General features: G+C 44.6%; 1 protein-coding gene across 2 annotated transcripts in view; it reads right to left on the bottom strand.

The window, feature by feature from the left end:
* Positions 1 to 13,793, bottom strand: part of nid2a (nidogen 2a (osteonidogen)) — a 37,070-nt gene extending 23,277 nt beyond the window's left edge. Inside the window, exons 1-8 of one of the 2 annotated variants that reach the window (XM_076723450.1) lie at positions 13,026 to 13,793; positions 11,374 to 11,559; positions 11,017 to 11,133; positions 3,143 to 3,244; positions 2,898 to 3,037; positions 2,084 to 2,216; positions 1,649 to 1,993; positions 985 to 1,096 (exon numbers count right to left, since the gene is read on the bottom strand). In XM_076723450.1, the coding sequence (XP_076579565.1) occupies positions 985 to 1,096; positions 1,649 to 1,993; positions 2,084 to 2,216; positions 2,898 to 3,037; positions 3,143 to 3,244; positions 11,017 to 11,133; positions 11,374 to 11,559; positions 13,026 to 13,232 (1,342 nt within the window). In that variant the 5' untranslated portion in view covers positions 13,233 to 13,793. The remainder of the gene's footprint in view (positions 1 to 984; positions 1,097 to 1,648; positions 1,994 to 2,083; positions 2,217 to 2,897; positions 3,038 to 3,142; positions 3,245 to 11,016; positions 11,134 to 11,373; positions 11,560 to 13,025) is intronic. The other variant, XM_076723449.1, reaches the window with a different exon arrangement.
* Between the last annotated feature and the right edge of the window lie 44 nt (positions 13,794 to 13,837).

Here is a 13,837-nt window from a genome sequence, read left to right as displayed (position 1 = left end):
TAAGACTTCAAGGATTACTAATCCTGACTGCTGTAACTTTGACTGGAGCCAAAGCATCACATGGAACAACTGCAGTGCTCAGCTCTTTGTTTGTCTTTTTGGGAAATGGCTGATTTGGGATCCACATGCAGCATTCTATCATCCTACAGGGGCATCGCAAACCCTCTCTCTGTCACACACACACACACACATTCACACACACATGCCGATGAACACAGGATGTCAGGATATTTTCTCAGCCACTGCACTCACACAAAAGACAATTTGCTGCACTTTAACATTCAGAAACACAAACAAACAAACACGCAAATTCTGTAGAGTCAAGCCCACAATAGTAATATAGTTTTGTTTAAGGTTCGTAAACACTGAAGGCACGAGGGTATTGAAAAAAGTTAGCATGTGTGTTGGATCATTGCATTTGCAAATGTGTACACACGCACAGAACTGTATATGTACACACACACTTCTCCTGAAGGATCGTTGATTTGCTTGGTCTTAAAAATCTACTTTTCCTGAAAACAAACAAGGATTTCTGATTGATGGGATGCAAAACAACTTGTTTAAAACGACACATGAGAACTTTGGATTTATTTCTGGAGAACCCTCAATCTGTTGACATATTTCTTTGCATCTTCCCTCAACGTTTTTTTTTTTTTTTTTCGACCCTTATGTAACCAGGCAAGTTGACTGAGAACACATTCTTATTTACAGCAAAGGCCTGTGGGAGTAGATGCAGAGGAGGCAGCGTCGGACGCACACGCGCACACACACACACACACACACACACAAACACACACACACACACACACACCTGGGAGCTGCCCAGCACAACGGCAGTATTGTGCAGCCAGCTGCCGAGCTGCTCTGCAGCAGAGGACGAGGTAATGTTACCCTCCTGTTTCTCAAAGTGAGCGTCCTTTCATGAGTTAAGACGACAACTGCATATACATACATACTTATACACACACAGGCTTTGTCTTTTACCTCCTGTGTCAAAATCAACATCGTCTTCATCCACGCTGACCACGTGACCCCCGGGGGAGAGAGGCGGTTCACTTCTGTGAGGGGGGTAAACGTCCACCACCTCCAGGGGAAACTACAGAGACAGATAGAGCAGGAAAAGGCTGTATTTAACTTCAGATATGTTTTTCCTGTTGTCACTGAGAGCCAAGCGATACCTTTTAATTCTCTCCAGATGCTATAAACCAGAGAGCTGTGCATACTTTACATATTATATACAGTGTGTAGGGGATCGTGGTCGAGCTGTGCCAGCTCTGTGCTGACACCACCCCGCTGTCTCCAAAACAGCGTTCCATCATAACCACAGAATTTGCAAAAAGCAACTACAATTTCGAATCATTATTACAAAACTCTCAGCACTGCCAATTTCAATTCCTCTTTTTTTCATACCCACTGCAGCAAGTTGGGTTTTCACAGAATCTGAACGGGTTACCACACAGCGCTGCTGTCTGCATGAGCTCTTGGGACATAAAATGAAGTTATGGTGTTTGCAGTCTTTCTAGTTCAGATGTTTCTGATTTAAAAAAAAAACAAAACACTAAACTTTTACACAAATATGTATTTACAGTAACATACATTACACGATGTGTTGCCTGACATTTCCTTTGCAAGGACGCTTTAGTGTTACCTGTGGTTGCTGTTCTGGAGTCAGCGCAGCACCTCCTTCAGGCACTGGAGGATTAGGGGGAGCATACTGCCTCTCCTCTGGCTCTGAGATGTACTTGGGTTCTGAGGTCAATGGTACATCTACGCTGCTGTGCGACAGCTGACGACCAGAATCCTCTGAAGGGGAGGAGGGAGCATCAGGACTTGCTGGTTGAAAGGACTCTGAGTGGTCACCACCAGCAGGGGCTGGTTGGAACTCAGGGTCCCCTCCTGTCAGAGGGTAATCGTCTTCTTCATCCTGGTTGTCAGGGTCAAACGTGTTGTCTGGATATTCCTCAAACTCAGCATACTCAGGGGTGGTGGTGTCCTGGAGGCAGAAATCATGGGGGAGTCAGAGGACTTTTCTGCAAGTTCTATCACAAAGAAAACAACTGTAAATAAAATGAAACTAAATTACCAGGGAGAGGCCATATCCTCCGGGTGGTGGAGTCGCAAGAAGGCCGCCAATGGATGCAGGAACGATGTTGTCGAAAGAGTAACGGCTCCCAGTGTGAAACAGCCAAACACCTGGAATTCCTGTGTTACCAACCCTGGAGAGCGAGGAACCAGTCAGTCAAACGACAACTGCTTTGCTCAATTAGCGTGCTAGCCAGTGCGCAATAAGCTAAGAAGAAGAATCAGAGGGACAAACCCATTTATTGTTACGCAACATACATGCGAACACGCCATGCAATTGGTGAAATTTGTCCTCCGCATTTAACCCATCTTGGTCGTCGTTCCTCCGTGGCAGACCAGGAGCGGTGGGCGGCCATCCAACCGGCGCCCGGGGACCCAGTTTCCTTTGTCACCATTGGTCAGGTGGTGATCTTCTTGCATGTTTTTGGTGGGGGTTTTTTAAGGAGGGTACCCCAGGTGAACACGGGGAGAACATGCAAACTCCACACAGAAAGGCCCCTTTTTCCTCGAGCAGCAGGCATCAAAGGCATGGTGGAGGACACACCTCTGCCCGCAGCGAGAATCGAACCCGGGACCTTCTAGCTGTGAGGTGCCACCGTTCCACCGTAACTTCACTACCGTTGCTTTCTTTATTGTATAAGGCGATCCTTCTATGTGCATTCATGAATATCAAGACTCATCTGATTCCACACAGGATCAACCTCAGCGTTGATTTTGGATTTCCTAGCCTCTATTTGCACACAGCTAATGCTCAGTTTAATTACAATGTTGCTTGTCAGCAGATCTGTGGTGCAAACTTGAGGATTTCTACTTACTGGTAGAGGTTTTTCACACTCTGCTCATCGCTGGTAACGCTGTAGTGAGGTCCCTCAGTTCGGGAGAAGATCAGATATGTGATTTCTCCTCTGCTGAAGCCAACTCGAGCAGGAAGCTCTATCTCAACATTGTAAGACTCCTGCAAGCAGAAAAAAGTGCAAAAATAAGAAAACACCAGATTTAATTGGTGCATGTCTGCAAGTGCTGCAGTGGTGTATTAGGGCCTTGTGTCAAACCGGTTTACCTTCGGTCGAGTCCCAAAGAAGTTGAGGCCACCTTCAGGGTAGAGGAAGAGGACGTATGAGTCGGTCTCATCATAACCGATGACTGCCTGGAACGTGTTGAGCTGAAGAGCGAGATGGGAGACAGCGTCAGTCTGAACCAGAATGAAAACTGGGACCAACACGAACTAAACTTTAAGAAGCAAATTCCACCTAAAAAGTTTTGGGGTAAAGATTTTGTTTTGCTTTTCTGGCCCTGATGGAAGGTAAGTCTGCAGCTCACTCACAGCTAATAATTTCCAGCTCTGCTAGTGTTGGAGGTGTCACGTCCTGTGTGTGCGGGGTCAGCCCAGCTCAACCACCCTCAAATTATTCTAACACTAACTCCTCATATTTAAACTTCACACCTCCCCCCCCCCCCCCCCGCGTCTCCTCCTCTTCCTCTCTCATCTCTCGCTCTGCTGGGATCCAGGTTTAGTCTTCTCACCCTTCACGCATCCCCTCCCTCCTCTGACCAGCATCGATTGGCATTACTGACGTCAGTGTTTGGATGTTGCACAAATCAAGATGGATTAAAGGAACTGAGGTGGTATGAACTGATGAATCAGGGAACTTTTTCTACCCGAACAACTTTTGGAACCAGACGACTTGAGGAACTTACTTCCTACGTGTGCGTGGGGGGGGCGTCCAGCCCACTCTGCCTCCCAAAACCACAGTTAAAAAAACACAGATTTGGTGAATGAGTGGAAGACTGTGAGTGATTCCATGTTGTTTTCCTTTGGGACAAAATCAGATTATCTGCACGCGCACACACACACACACACACACACACACACACACACACACACACACACACACACACACACACACACAGACAGACCAAGCAGTGTACACACACACCTCGGTCTCTCAGCCCCCAGCCCAGATGCTGATCTCCACAGCTGTCTTCCTGTGTGTCTGGACATCTTTCATGACGATGTTACAGCATGTAAACCAGACATCCTTACAATGCGAGACATGGGGTGCGCGTACGTACACGCGAACACGAGCACAGATGTCCCTCCTACTATGGTCTCATGTGAATGTATGTGTGTGTTCCTAATTGTTTACATCAACATCTTTAAACTATCTTGTTGTTTGTGGGCGGGGAGGACTTTGTAGCCTCCAGGCTCGATGTAATTAGTGAGGAGGGGGTCTTTCTTTCTTTTTTTTCCTTTCTGTCTTCAAGGAGGCGAAGACGCTGGAGCTCCGAGAGCGGGGGGGGGGGGGGGGGGGGGGGTCTGCTTTTTCTTTGTCTGAATGCCCTTCTAAATGTTTTCTCTCCTGCTACCCCTCCTTCTTCCTGGGAGGAGGAGGAGAGGGGAGAGACAAGATGAGAAGGGCATGAGGAGGGGGTAGAGGAGAGAGGTATGGAGAGATGTAGAGATGAAAGGATGCAGGGGGGTGTTGGGAGGGAGGCCATAGGTCTGGTTTACAATGGGAGAAATATGGGGAGACAGAAAAGAGGACAGCTTTGGATGGAAAGCTGTCCTCTTTTCTGCCTCTTGAAAAGTTCCTTTTGTGAATTTGGATTTCTGTCCACACATAATATGTCGTCTTTTCTGTGTTGATCTGACCGAAATATCTCAACAACTGGATACATTGCCAGAAAATATGCTTCAGATATTAATGCTCCCCAGAGGATGAATCCTACTGACTTTGACGACACCCTGAAGTTTCCTCTAGCGCCACTATGAGATCGATATTTGTGGTTTTGCATCACCATGGAAGACGGTACACACATTCATGTCTCCCTCAGGATGAACTGTAATAACTTCAGTGATCCCTTCATTTTTCATCCAGGGCTGCCTGCTAACTCGCTGTACTGCGAGCATGTTAGCATGCCATCATTAGCTTTTAGCTGAAAGCCGTGGCTGTAGGTGAAAATAAGACAATCTTCATAGTCAGGAATGAAAGAAAAAGAACAAGGGGAAGTAGATCCACAGATGTTTCAGCAGGAAAACTCGCAACGTAAAACCACAAATTGTTGATTTGACATTTCAGCGTTTGTATGGACCATACAAACAAATTTCATGTTAATAAGCAAATGTCAAACTGCTTCTTTGACTTGTGCTCTCTTCTCCAGCCCTCCTCTGTCTGTGTGGTCATTTGCTGTCTCTGAGTCTGTGTGTAAAGTAGTCTTGCTGTGTTTTACAGACTCACAGCTGGAAGACAACAAATTGCAGCCAACACACATCAAAGACTTTCAGACAGTGTGTCGCTCAGTATGGTTGTGAGTGTGTGCACACAGCCCGCGACCTCCCTATTGGCTTTTTGTAACACCTTTTTAAAAGGGTGTCCTCACACACCTTGGACTGACCAGACACACGCACAGCCGCTAATTGTTTCCGGGACCAACAAATGTTTGTTGTCAGGGCCGTCCTGACTGTGTCAGGTTTACGTGGCAACATCATCAGTCTGTGAGATCTGTCTGCTGCGCGGTGGGTGTTGAAAAGTGTGGAAATAAGAACAGCTTTAAATGAAACACGGGAAGTTTGTTGAGATAACTGAGGAGAAATTGAACACATTATTCCAAGGAATTGCTTCAGAGTCAGTTTCATTTCTGGTGATTAGAAGAAAACATGTGGCCGATTTTCTACAGCCAGCAGATGATCAGCTTAGCTTAGCAGTAAGACTGGATGTATGTCACTTGCGTCATCCACACAACAAGCCTGGAGTAAAAATGATTAGTCCTCTTGCTGCCTGTGATTTGCCATTTTTACACTTTTGCATTAATTAAACAAACTGGATAAAACATGGTAATTGGTGATCTTGAGAGGTGCTGGTAGGTAGATTTAGTTACATTTGCCCTGAGCCAGACAAGCTGTTTCCCCCTGTTTCCAGTCTTAATGCTAAGCTAAGCTGACTGTCTCCTGACTCTAGCATCATATTCAGCACAAAATGCCCAAACTAGTCCTTCAAAGGCAGGTTTTGCCACCAAGCTAAGGTGACGACGTTTCATGTATACTGTGAGAGTCGAGGCTTCATGTCTTTCAGCAGTTTCAAAGGGAAGCTTTTAATGCTGTCAAGCGAGTTCCCTTGTTTTAGCTGACACCAAGTTACAAAGCGTGTAAAATGTATATATAATATATGGCTACATAAGACCTTTGCAAACCCTGCAACGCCTGCAACATGCATCAAACGTTGTGTGGAATTAATCTTGTGTTTCATTCTGTTTAGTCTTTACCTTAGTTTGGTCTTTTAGCATTTGTTTATTTATAGCAATGGTTTACTCTGTCTATGTATGGTTTAGTCTACTCTGCCTTACATGAAGATACTTAACTAACTTCTCATCTTGACTGTGTTTCTAAGTGACTCAGCACTCTGTGGCAAATGTTCTGAATCATATTATAATTATCCAGAGCTGGATGGTTGGCCTGGAACATCCCGAGGAAGAGAGAGACAGAGACGGAGGGAGTCGGGGGTGAACGGACTGCACTTGTTTGTCGGTTGCCGGTTTTCCAGCCTGTCGGCCGCAGGACAGCTGCAAGCAAGCAGAGGAGAGACAGAGAGCAGCTGCAGTCCAGTTGCCAGCCTCACCAGAGTGCTACAAACGGAACTGCTTGCAGCGTGGGAACTGGCACACACACCACACACACACATACACACACACACAGCCCAGGCTTGCAGCCAGGAACAGTCAGTATTTTGCCGTTGTCATATGAAAATCCCTGCTCCAATCTTTTGGGTGACTTTCCTGTTATAACTTCAGCTGCACTCGAAAGGATTCTCCGCTCCTCTAAAGCTGGAGGAAACTGTACAAGTTCGGGGCTTATGAAAGCTTTTCAAAACCCTTTTGATCAACTCAAGAACACATGGTGGGTAAAACCAGAGCTGCTTTTCTTAGATCCTGAAAGGTTTGCGAACATGAACATCTTTACCGCAACTACAAACCAGAGCACGATGACTGTACTAGTAATTAGCAAAGTCGCCAAGATCCCAAGTCTCAATTCGAGCGGCTGTTTTCTTTCAGTGAGCTCGACTGCTTAAGGTGAGGCTATGGTACAGACAGGCTCAACCGACACTGATAAACAAATTCTGTCCCATTGCATAAAGACAGAATAACATATTATGAAAGCTGAAGTTCAGTTAGAGTCTCCTTTGAACCAGGATACACATATTTCAAGAGATGCCCCCTGTGTCACTGCAAGGGGGGCCCCAGAAACAACAAATAACACTAACAGAAACAATAGTTCCTATTGTGCTACGGAAAAGAACAGAGAAGAGAAGAGGCCAGAGGAAGATAGGCGAAGAGAGCAATATGAAAGGCGAGGGCCAGCTCCTACAGAGGAGACCCAGTCACTCAGCCCAGTCTGATCTTCACACAGCAGATATGCTATATGCTGTTCAACACACTCTCCTCTTCTGCGCTTTGAAGAGAGCTCGAGGGGGAGAAATGGTCGACTGTGGTTGAATGTAAAATCGCATTCCTCTTCAAATTGCTGCTCACATACAGTAACGCTCTTGGGAAGGGAACTACAGGACAGATGTGCAATGTTGTACATATTGTAAAGCATTCCTTGTATTGTCCCTCTGTACCATTTCCTGTCAAAGTGTTTCAATATTATGTACCCCGCACTTTGGCACGCATCACAGCACAGCGCATGTAATAGGATGTAGATGTGTGTTTCTTATTTTCTAATTGAGAAATGTGACCCACTGTAAAGTATTAGGAAGCACTGTGAAATATTTTAACAAGACTCAGACTCTACAGACATGCTGTGCTTTGATATGTCATACTTTGAGCCAAATGTCAACGCCAAAATGCTAACATGCTGAGCTTTAGCAGTACAGTGTTTATGTTTACGACATCAGCTAACAAGCAAAAACCAAAGAGGTGGAGAGGTGGAGAGTGGAGTCGTCACTAATGTCAGAAGGATAAATACATCTGAATAAAATTTCATGGCAATTCATCCAATAGCTGTTGAGATATTTCAGTCTGGATCGAAGTGGTGGACTAACCACCACTGCCGTGCTGCTAGCATGGCTAAAAAAGGCTCTATTTTTGTGATCAATTTGAAGAAATCAGTGTTTAGCAGCCATGAAAGCAAGGCTTCCATCCTGTATTAGAATCAACGTATTCTTCAACATCAAACACTGGGACGTTCACACCAACTTACATCTGTGGGTGATTCTGCAAATAAGAAGTTGATATTCATGAGAGTGGAAGAAAATCTGTGGAACAGCATCCACCAACATGACAGGTGTGAAGTAGGATTAGCGCCATGCTGCTGAAGGCAAAGCCTGGTCGACACTTTTTGTAAGATCAACATACAGAAGGCCAGGTTCTCTGTGTAAATGGCTCCGGTCATTAGCAACATGGTAACCTAAAACACAGAATGTGTGTTTTAGGTTTCATGAGAGGCAATTACTTTCCAATCATGATAATAGCCTCTTTAGGACTAATTTCATAGAAAACACAACCCCACTTTCTCGGGATGTGAACTTTCTCTCTTCTGCTCTCGTTTTCTCTCCTCTGTTTTCCTGTTTTTTCTTCCTCATCTCTGCATCTGACCCCCAAACACCACACAGTCTGCACCCTCCCCCCGAAACACTACTCCACCCCGCCACCCCTGATACACATCCTGACAAACACACACCTCAGGTTAATCAGTTCACACACACATACCACTCTACCCCCAACGCACCCCACCCAGCACCTCTGGCTAATCACTTCAAAGGAAGATGCTATCAGTCTGAAGACAGACCCACTGAAGCAAATCCCAGCCGGGACCCCGACTGCTCCAATCTGACAAGCCAGACAGAGCCCTTAAATAAGAAAACACACCACATGTAAAAACACTTTAAGAGGTGGACTCCAATCAGCCTTTGGTCAACATCACATTTGGACTCGGAGACTGAATTCCGCTTTTTGACGCTCGGAAAAGATGAAACTGCCAATTTGTCCGTTTGGCAGCAGGGCAACCAAAAGGAGGCCTCAATATTGAGAACTGTTAGAGGCTTAATGTTGAGTGTCCCCACTGTACGATTTAAACGTTTAGCTTTTGATCAATCAAGAAGAAAGATGGAGGCATAAAAGAAACCAGACCATGAGAGTAAAGAAAGAGGACAAACAGATGAGAGGGAAAGACACAGGGAGATCTCCTGGGGTTTTTCCTCAAATCTGCCACTCCCTTCATCCCTCCATCCCACATGCTACAAACCAGGAACAACAAAGCACTGTTTGTTTGATCGATAAGTTCAGTAGGCCTGGCTTTACTTGGAGTCGTTCCCAGGGATTAACTTACACTCAGCCTCCAGTGCGTTTGTGCCGTCGTCTTAACATTTTTAACAGGAAGTCTGAGTTACAAAGCGGAGCTGTGCAGTTTAAAAGAGGCAGGGAGGGTTGAATGCAAGACACATATGAGATTTGTCTACAGGGGAGAGTTAAGTTTCAACTAATAAGTGAATAATGAATGCAGGTTTACTTGGGTTTAGATTGAGTTTTTCTTTTGAGAAAAGTCCCATTTTCCCTGTAATTAGTGCCAAATTACACGCTTCTTTCCAGGACAATTCCAAAGAAATTCCTAGAAAATTACGGACGTGTAAAAATAAGTGTTCCTCCTCAGAGGGTCACGGGAGAGTTGAAACAGGGCTGGGGAGGGAGAGATGTGATGCAAAGACAAAGTGTGAGGTGAAAGGGACAGGTGCACGCCGGTGCTCTAAAAACTACTGGAAGTTAGTTATATTTGTTTTGTTTAGTGATTTGGTTCGCTCACCAACAAGGTCAGCAGGTGGAGATGCAGCAGTGGCAGAGACGGAGAGCTCATGGAGGCAGTTTAAAACCCATACAGCCCAGTTGCCATGATTTGCAGCAAAACTTTTCATACCTTTCAGGGTCCTAACTCCGTCAAATCTGACCACACAGACATGATGCGCATATTTCTAGTTGCACTGCAAGGTACACTTCTGGAGGATACTATTAAGGCATGTGTCATTGTGAATAAGCGTCCAGAAATCTTCTTAGGATTCACAGAAAAAACGACTTCTACATAAATCCCAAACTTCCCTGAGAATCAACATGTTTTTAAGTTTTGTTCAGCCTCAAAGTAATCCAGTTATTGTTGTCTGTACATTCTTCAGTATAATGCAAACAGGAACCGCTAACAGGGAATTCGACATACTTTTACTGGTTTCCATTTGCCAAAAATGTAAGCAAATATAGGCTAAAAAAAACATGGCTAAAGTTGTATCTCACAACTAATAACAGACTTTATGGAAACATTACACATCCTGTTTACATCTCCCTCAAATTAAGCTGACAGAAGTTCCAAAACATACAGCAGAAGTATCCCCCAAATCAAAGCAAGACAAGGAAAAATAATAGGAGTTACAATTTGTTTGTGTATTTTTTTTAGATATGAAATTTGTGGAAGAAACTTTGAATAATCACTGAGGTGAAACTGCAGCGCTGGAGATAAGTGCTGTAATGTTAAACCAAGCTATTAACTGGAAACAAACAGGGAGGGAAGTGATGTCCAACAGAGCATGAGAGCACGAACAGTCAGAGCATGTTTGTGTCCACCTGTGTGTGAACTGGAGGAGGGGATAACAAGTCGGGAGGGGACGGGGCACTTTGATGACCTTTAAAGATGACCTCTGACCCCTTCAAAAGGTTAAGAGGCAGATTAGGAGGGGATGGGGAATTACAAATAGACCCCCCACCCCAGGCTGATTACAAGTGATGCACATCCTCCAGGAATTCATGATTGTGTCTCTCACGAGAACTAAAACATGCTAGCGGGGGATATGTGGCCTGTTTACATGATGATAAACTCATTCATTCATAAATCACTAAACAGACAGACAAACAAGGAGGCATGGAGCTCGTGCTCACAACCCCTACCATCCATCTTACCTTGTTTGACGCTCCAGTGGTTCGAGTTTGTTCCTCATACGCTGCGACGTTCTCCCATGTCGCAACCACAACATGGGTGGGTGTGAATTTTGCATCTGGGAACCCTCGATGTACTTCCTGGTTGAGCACAGGAATCAATGAAGGAATGAATGAACGAATGAATGAATGATGGAGGGAAAGACGGAAAACAACATAAAGAAAAGATGGAGTGTACAATGGACTGAACTAATGGATGATGAACTGAAAAAAGGAAGAATCCAGATGTGTAGTTAAGTACAGTCCGTCTATCAAGACAACTTAAGTCAATCTGCAATCATATAACTGTACTTGATTTCTTGTTTCAGTGGCTTAACAGACCTGTGCCACTCTGTTCAGGACACTGGGTGTTTCGGTCACCCGGTAATAAATCTGTCCACGTCCTCCGCTGGTGTCAATGTCAGCCAGAAACGGAGCCACCACAGGAAAATCTGTGGGGAAGCCGTCGTCAACATATTGCTTTTCCATCGGCAGGTCCTGGGCTGATATGATACCATTGGTGGCCACCTGCACACAGAGAAAGTCAGTGATTAACAATGAGCACAGTTGACGGCACCACCACTTAAATTATGGATACCAACCATGTTCCTGTAGACCATCTTGGACCCCAAAATCCTTCAGAACCCATCATAAAAACTTAGAATCCTCTAAGAAATATCTGGACAACCATCATGAACCCATGGAACCTCCTACTGAACCCATATGCCCTCATAAACCACTGGAACCTCCTTGGGCACTGCTGGAACCCTCTCATGGACTTCTAGAAACACATAATGAACCCTGAGATTCCACCCATAAACCACTGGAACCTCCTTGGGCACTGCTTGAACCCCCTCATGGACCCCAGGAACCACATAATGAACCCCAATATTCCCCTCATAAACCACTGGAACCTCCTCAAGGACCTCTGGGGCCCCTTCAAAGATCCCTGGGTCTGGACCCTGTCTGTCCCGTAGACACACATTCTTCATCAGTGGTGGAATGGAGGTAGGTGTATTTACTCACGTACTATAGTTAGGTACAGGTTTGAGGTACGTCTACTTCAGCTACAACACAGAAATCCTGCTATTAATGCTTTAATAACATTAATCCCACAATACAATACACTCTAATACAACACTGACAGTGCCTGTTTGTGTGTTTAATGAGCTACTTTAGATACTTAAGGTACATTTGGCTGATGATGCTTCTATATAGCTACTTAATTAAGATTTGGATTGCAGGAGATTTACTTGTAATGGAGTAGTGCTACATTGTGGTACTGCCACTTTTACTGAATAAATCTAAAAAATAGTTATTTCACCACCGACCAAAACATTTAAATACTGCCTTAATGCATCAGTAATGAAGATCTAATTAGAGTGGCCTGGGAAGTACTTAAGTAGAAAGACCACGGTGTCAAAACACTGTTAGAAGTCCTGCAAGTACTCATTATTATGCATTGTGCTCTCTTTATAAACTGCTGGGCAAACGTAGTTGCAGCATAAAGCAGCATAAAATGCAACTACTCAAGCAAAATGTGCAAAGTACTCAAGTAAGAATGCTGCATTAGTTTTACTTGGAATGGAGTATTTTAAATACAATTCAATACAAATACTTCTGCAACCCCTGGTTTTACAGCAATTAGGCTCCAAGTTTTTCAAGAAATTCTCCTTAATCACAATTTAATAGTTTTTTTCCGCCACAATATTTCACCATTTCTTTCAAACGAACTCTGGGTGAAATGCTAACAGTCATACATGCTGCAAATGGGCTGAAGATGTTTAAAATTGAGTGCTAGAAGCGCAATTTTCCCACTCAAACTTGTTAATAACTCGCCCCATTTGGCCCCATAAAACACAGCCACCGCTCTGCCGCGGAGCGCATCCAACAGCTGCGAGCATCATCTGCAAAACGTTAACTCAAGAGAACAATTTCACGCTTCCACAGTCAAAAACACGCATGCAAATGAGAATCAATGAAGCTGTACTTACATATAGCTGGGAGAAGGCGGAGTCGTAAAAATATAAAGTTCTGGGCAGGGACAGCACTCTGGAGGTTTCATCGTCGCCCTCTGCCAGGATCAAATCTCCACTCAGGGTGCCATAAGGAAACATATCAGCCCTCTGGATGGCTGTAACCACACACACACTGCAGCTCCAGCAGAGCAGACACACGGCCAACATTTCCCCTCTCTCCATTGTAGAGCTGTGGGGGGTGAATGAGCAGCTCTGCACTATGAGAGGGAGCAGCAGGAGAGAGGTGCGGATGGACTGAGAGGGAGCAGCAGAAAGAAGGGGAGCTCTCCTCTTCCTCACCGAGCCTCCGACACTCCGCAGGAGGGAGGGAGGAGTTTAGGCCCGCGCTCATTGGCCAGAGGCGGCTTGAGTGGCAGCGGGCCCGGTGCTGGAGGTAACATCTGGCTCGTATTAGAGAAAAGACAAATAGAGCGTTTTTAATCCGGATGTAACTTTATCTGTTTCACAACAATGAAAAAGACACATTGTGTAATATTTTTACACACGCACGCATTTAGAAAACCTGCATGAATTCTTACATAGTCTGAATTTCATTGGATAGAAACGCATAGGGACTATATATACTTTTTCTTAAAACATATTACAGATGATATTACAATCCTCTAAAATCCAGATTTAAATCTAAAGATTAATATCTGCAGTACATCGTTTCAATTCAAGGAGACCAAAGGCATTTTCCTTATTAGCACTTTTTATTTTGCTCAAATGTTTTTCTTTTGAAAAGACTTTAATCAGTCATCAATTCTATGACATAGTTACTCTATTTT

The sequence above is a fragment of the Chaetodon auriga genome, chromosome 23 (genome assembly GCF_051107435.1).
Source record: "Chaetodon auriga isolate fChaAug3 chromosome 23, fChaAug3.hap1, whole genome shotgun sequence".
NCBI classification, from domain to species: domain Eukaryota; kingdom Metazoa; phylum Chordata; class Actinopteri; order Chaetodontiformes; family Chaetodontidae; genus Chaetodon; species Chaetodon auriga.
The sequence above is the reverse complement of the archived record's forward strand: the minus strand, read 5'-3'. Positions and strand labels throughout refer to the sequence as shown.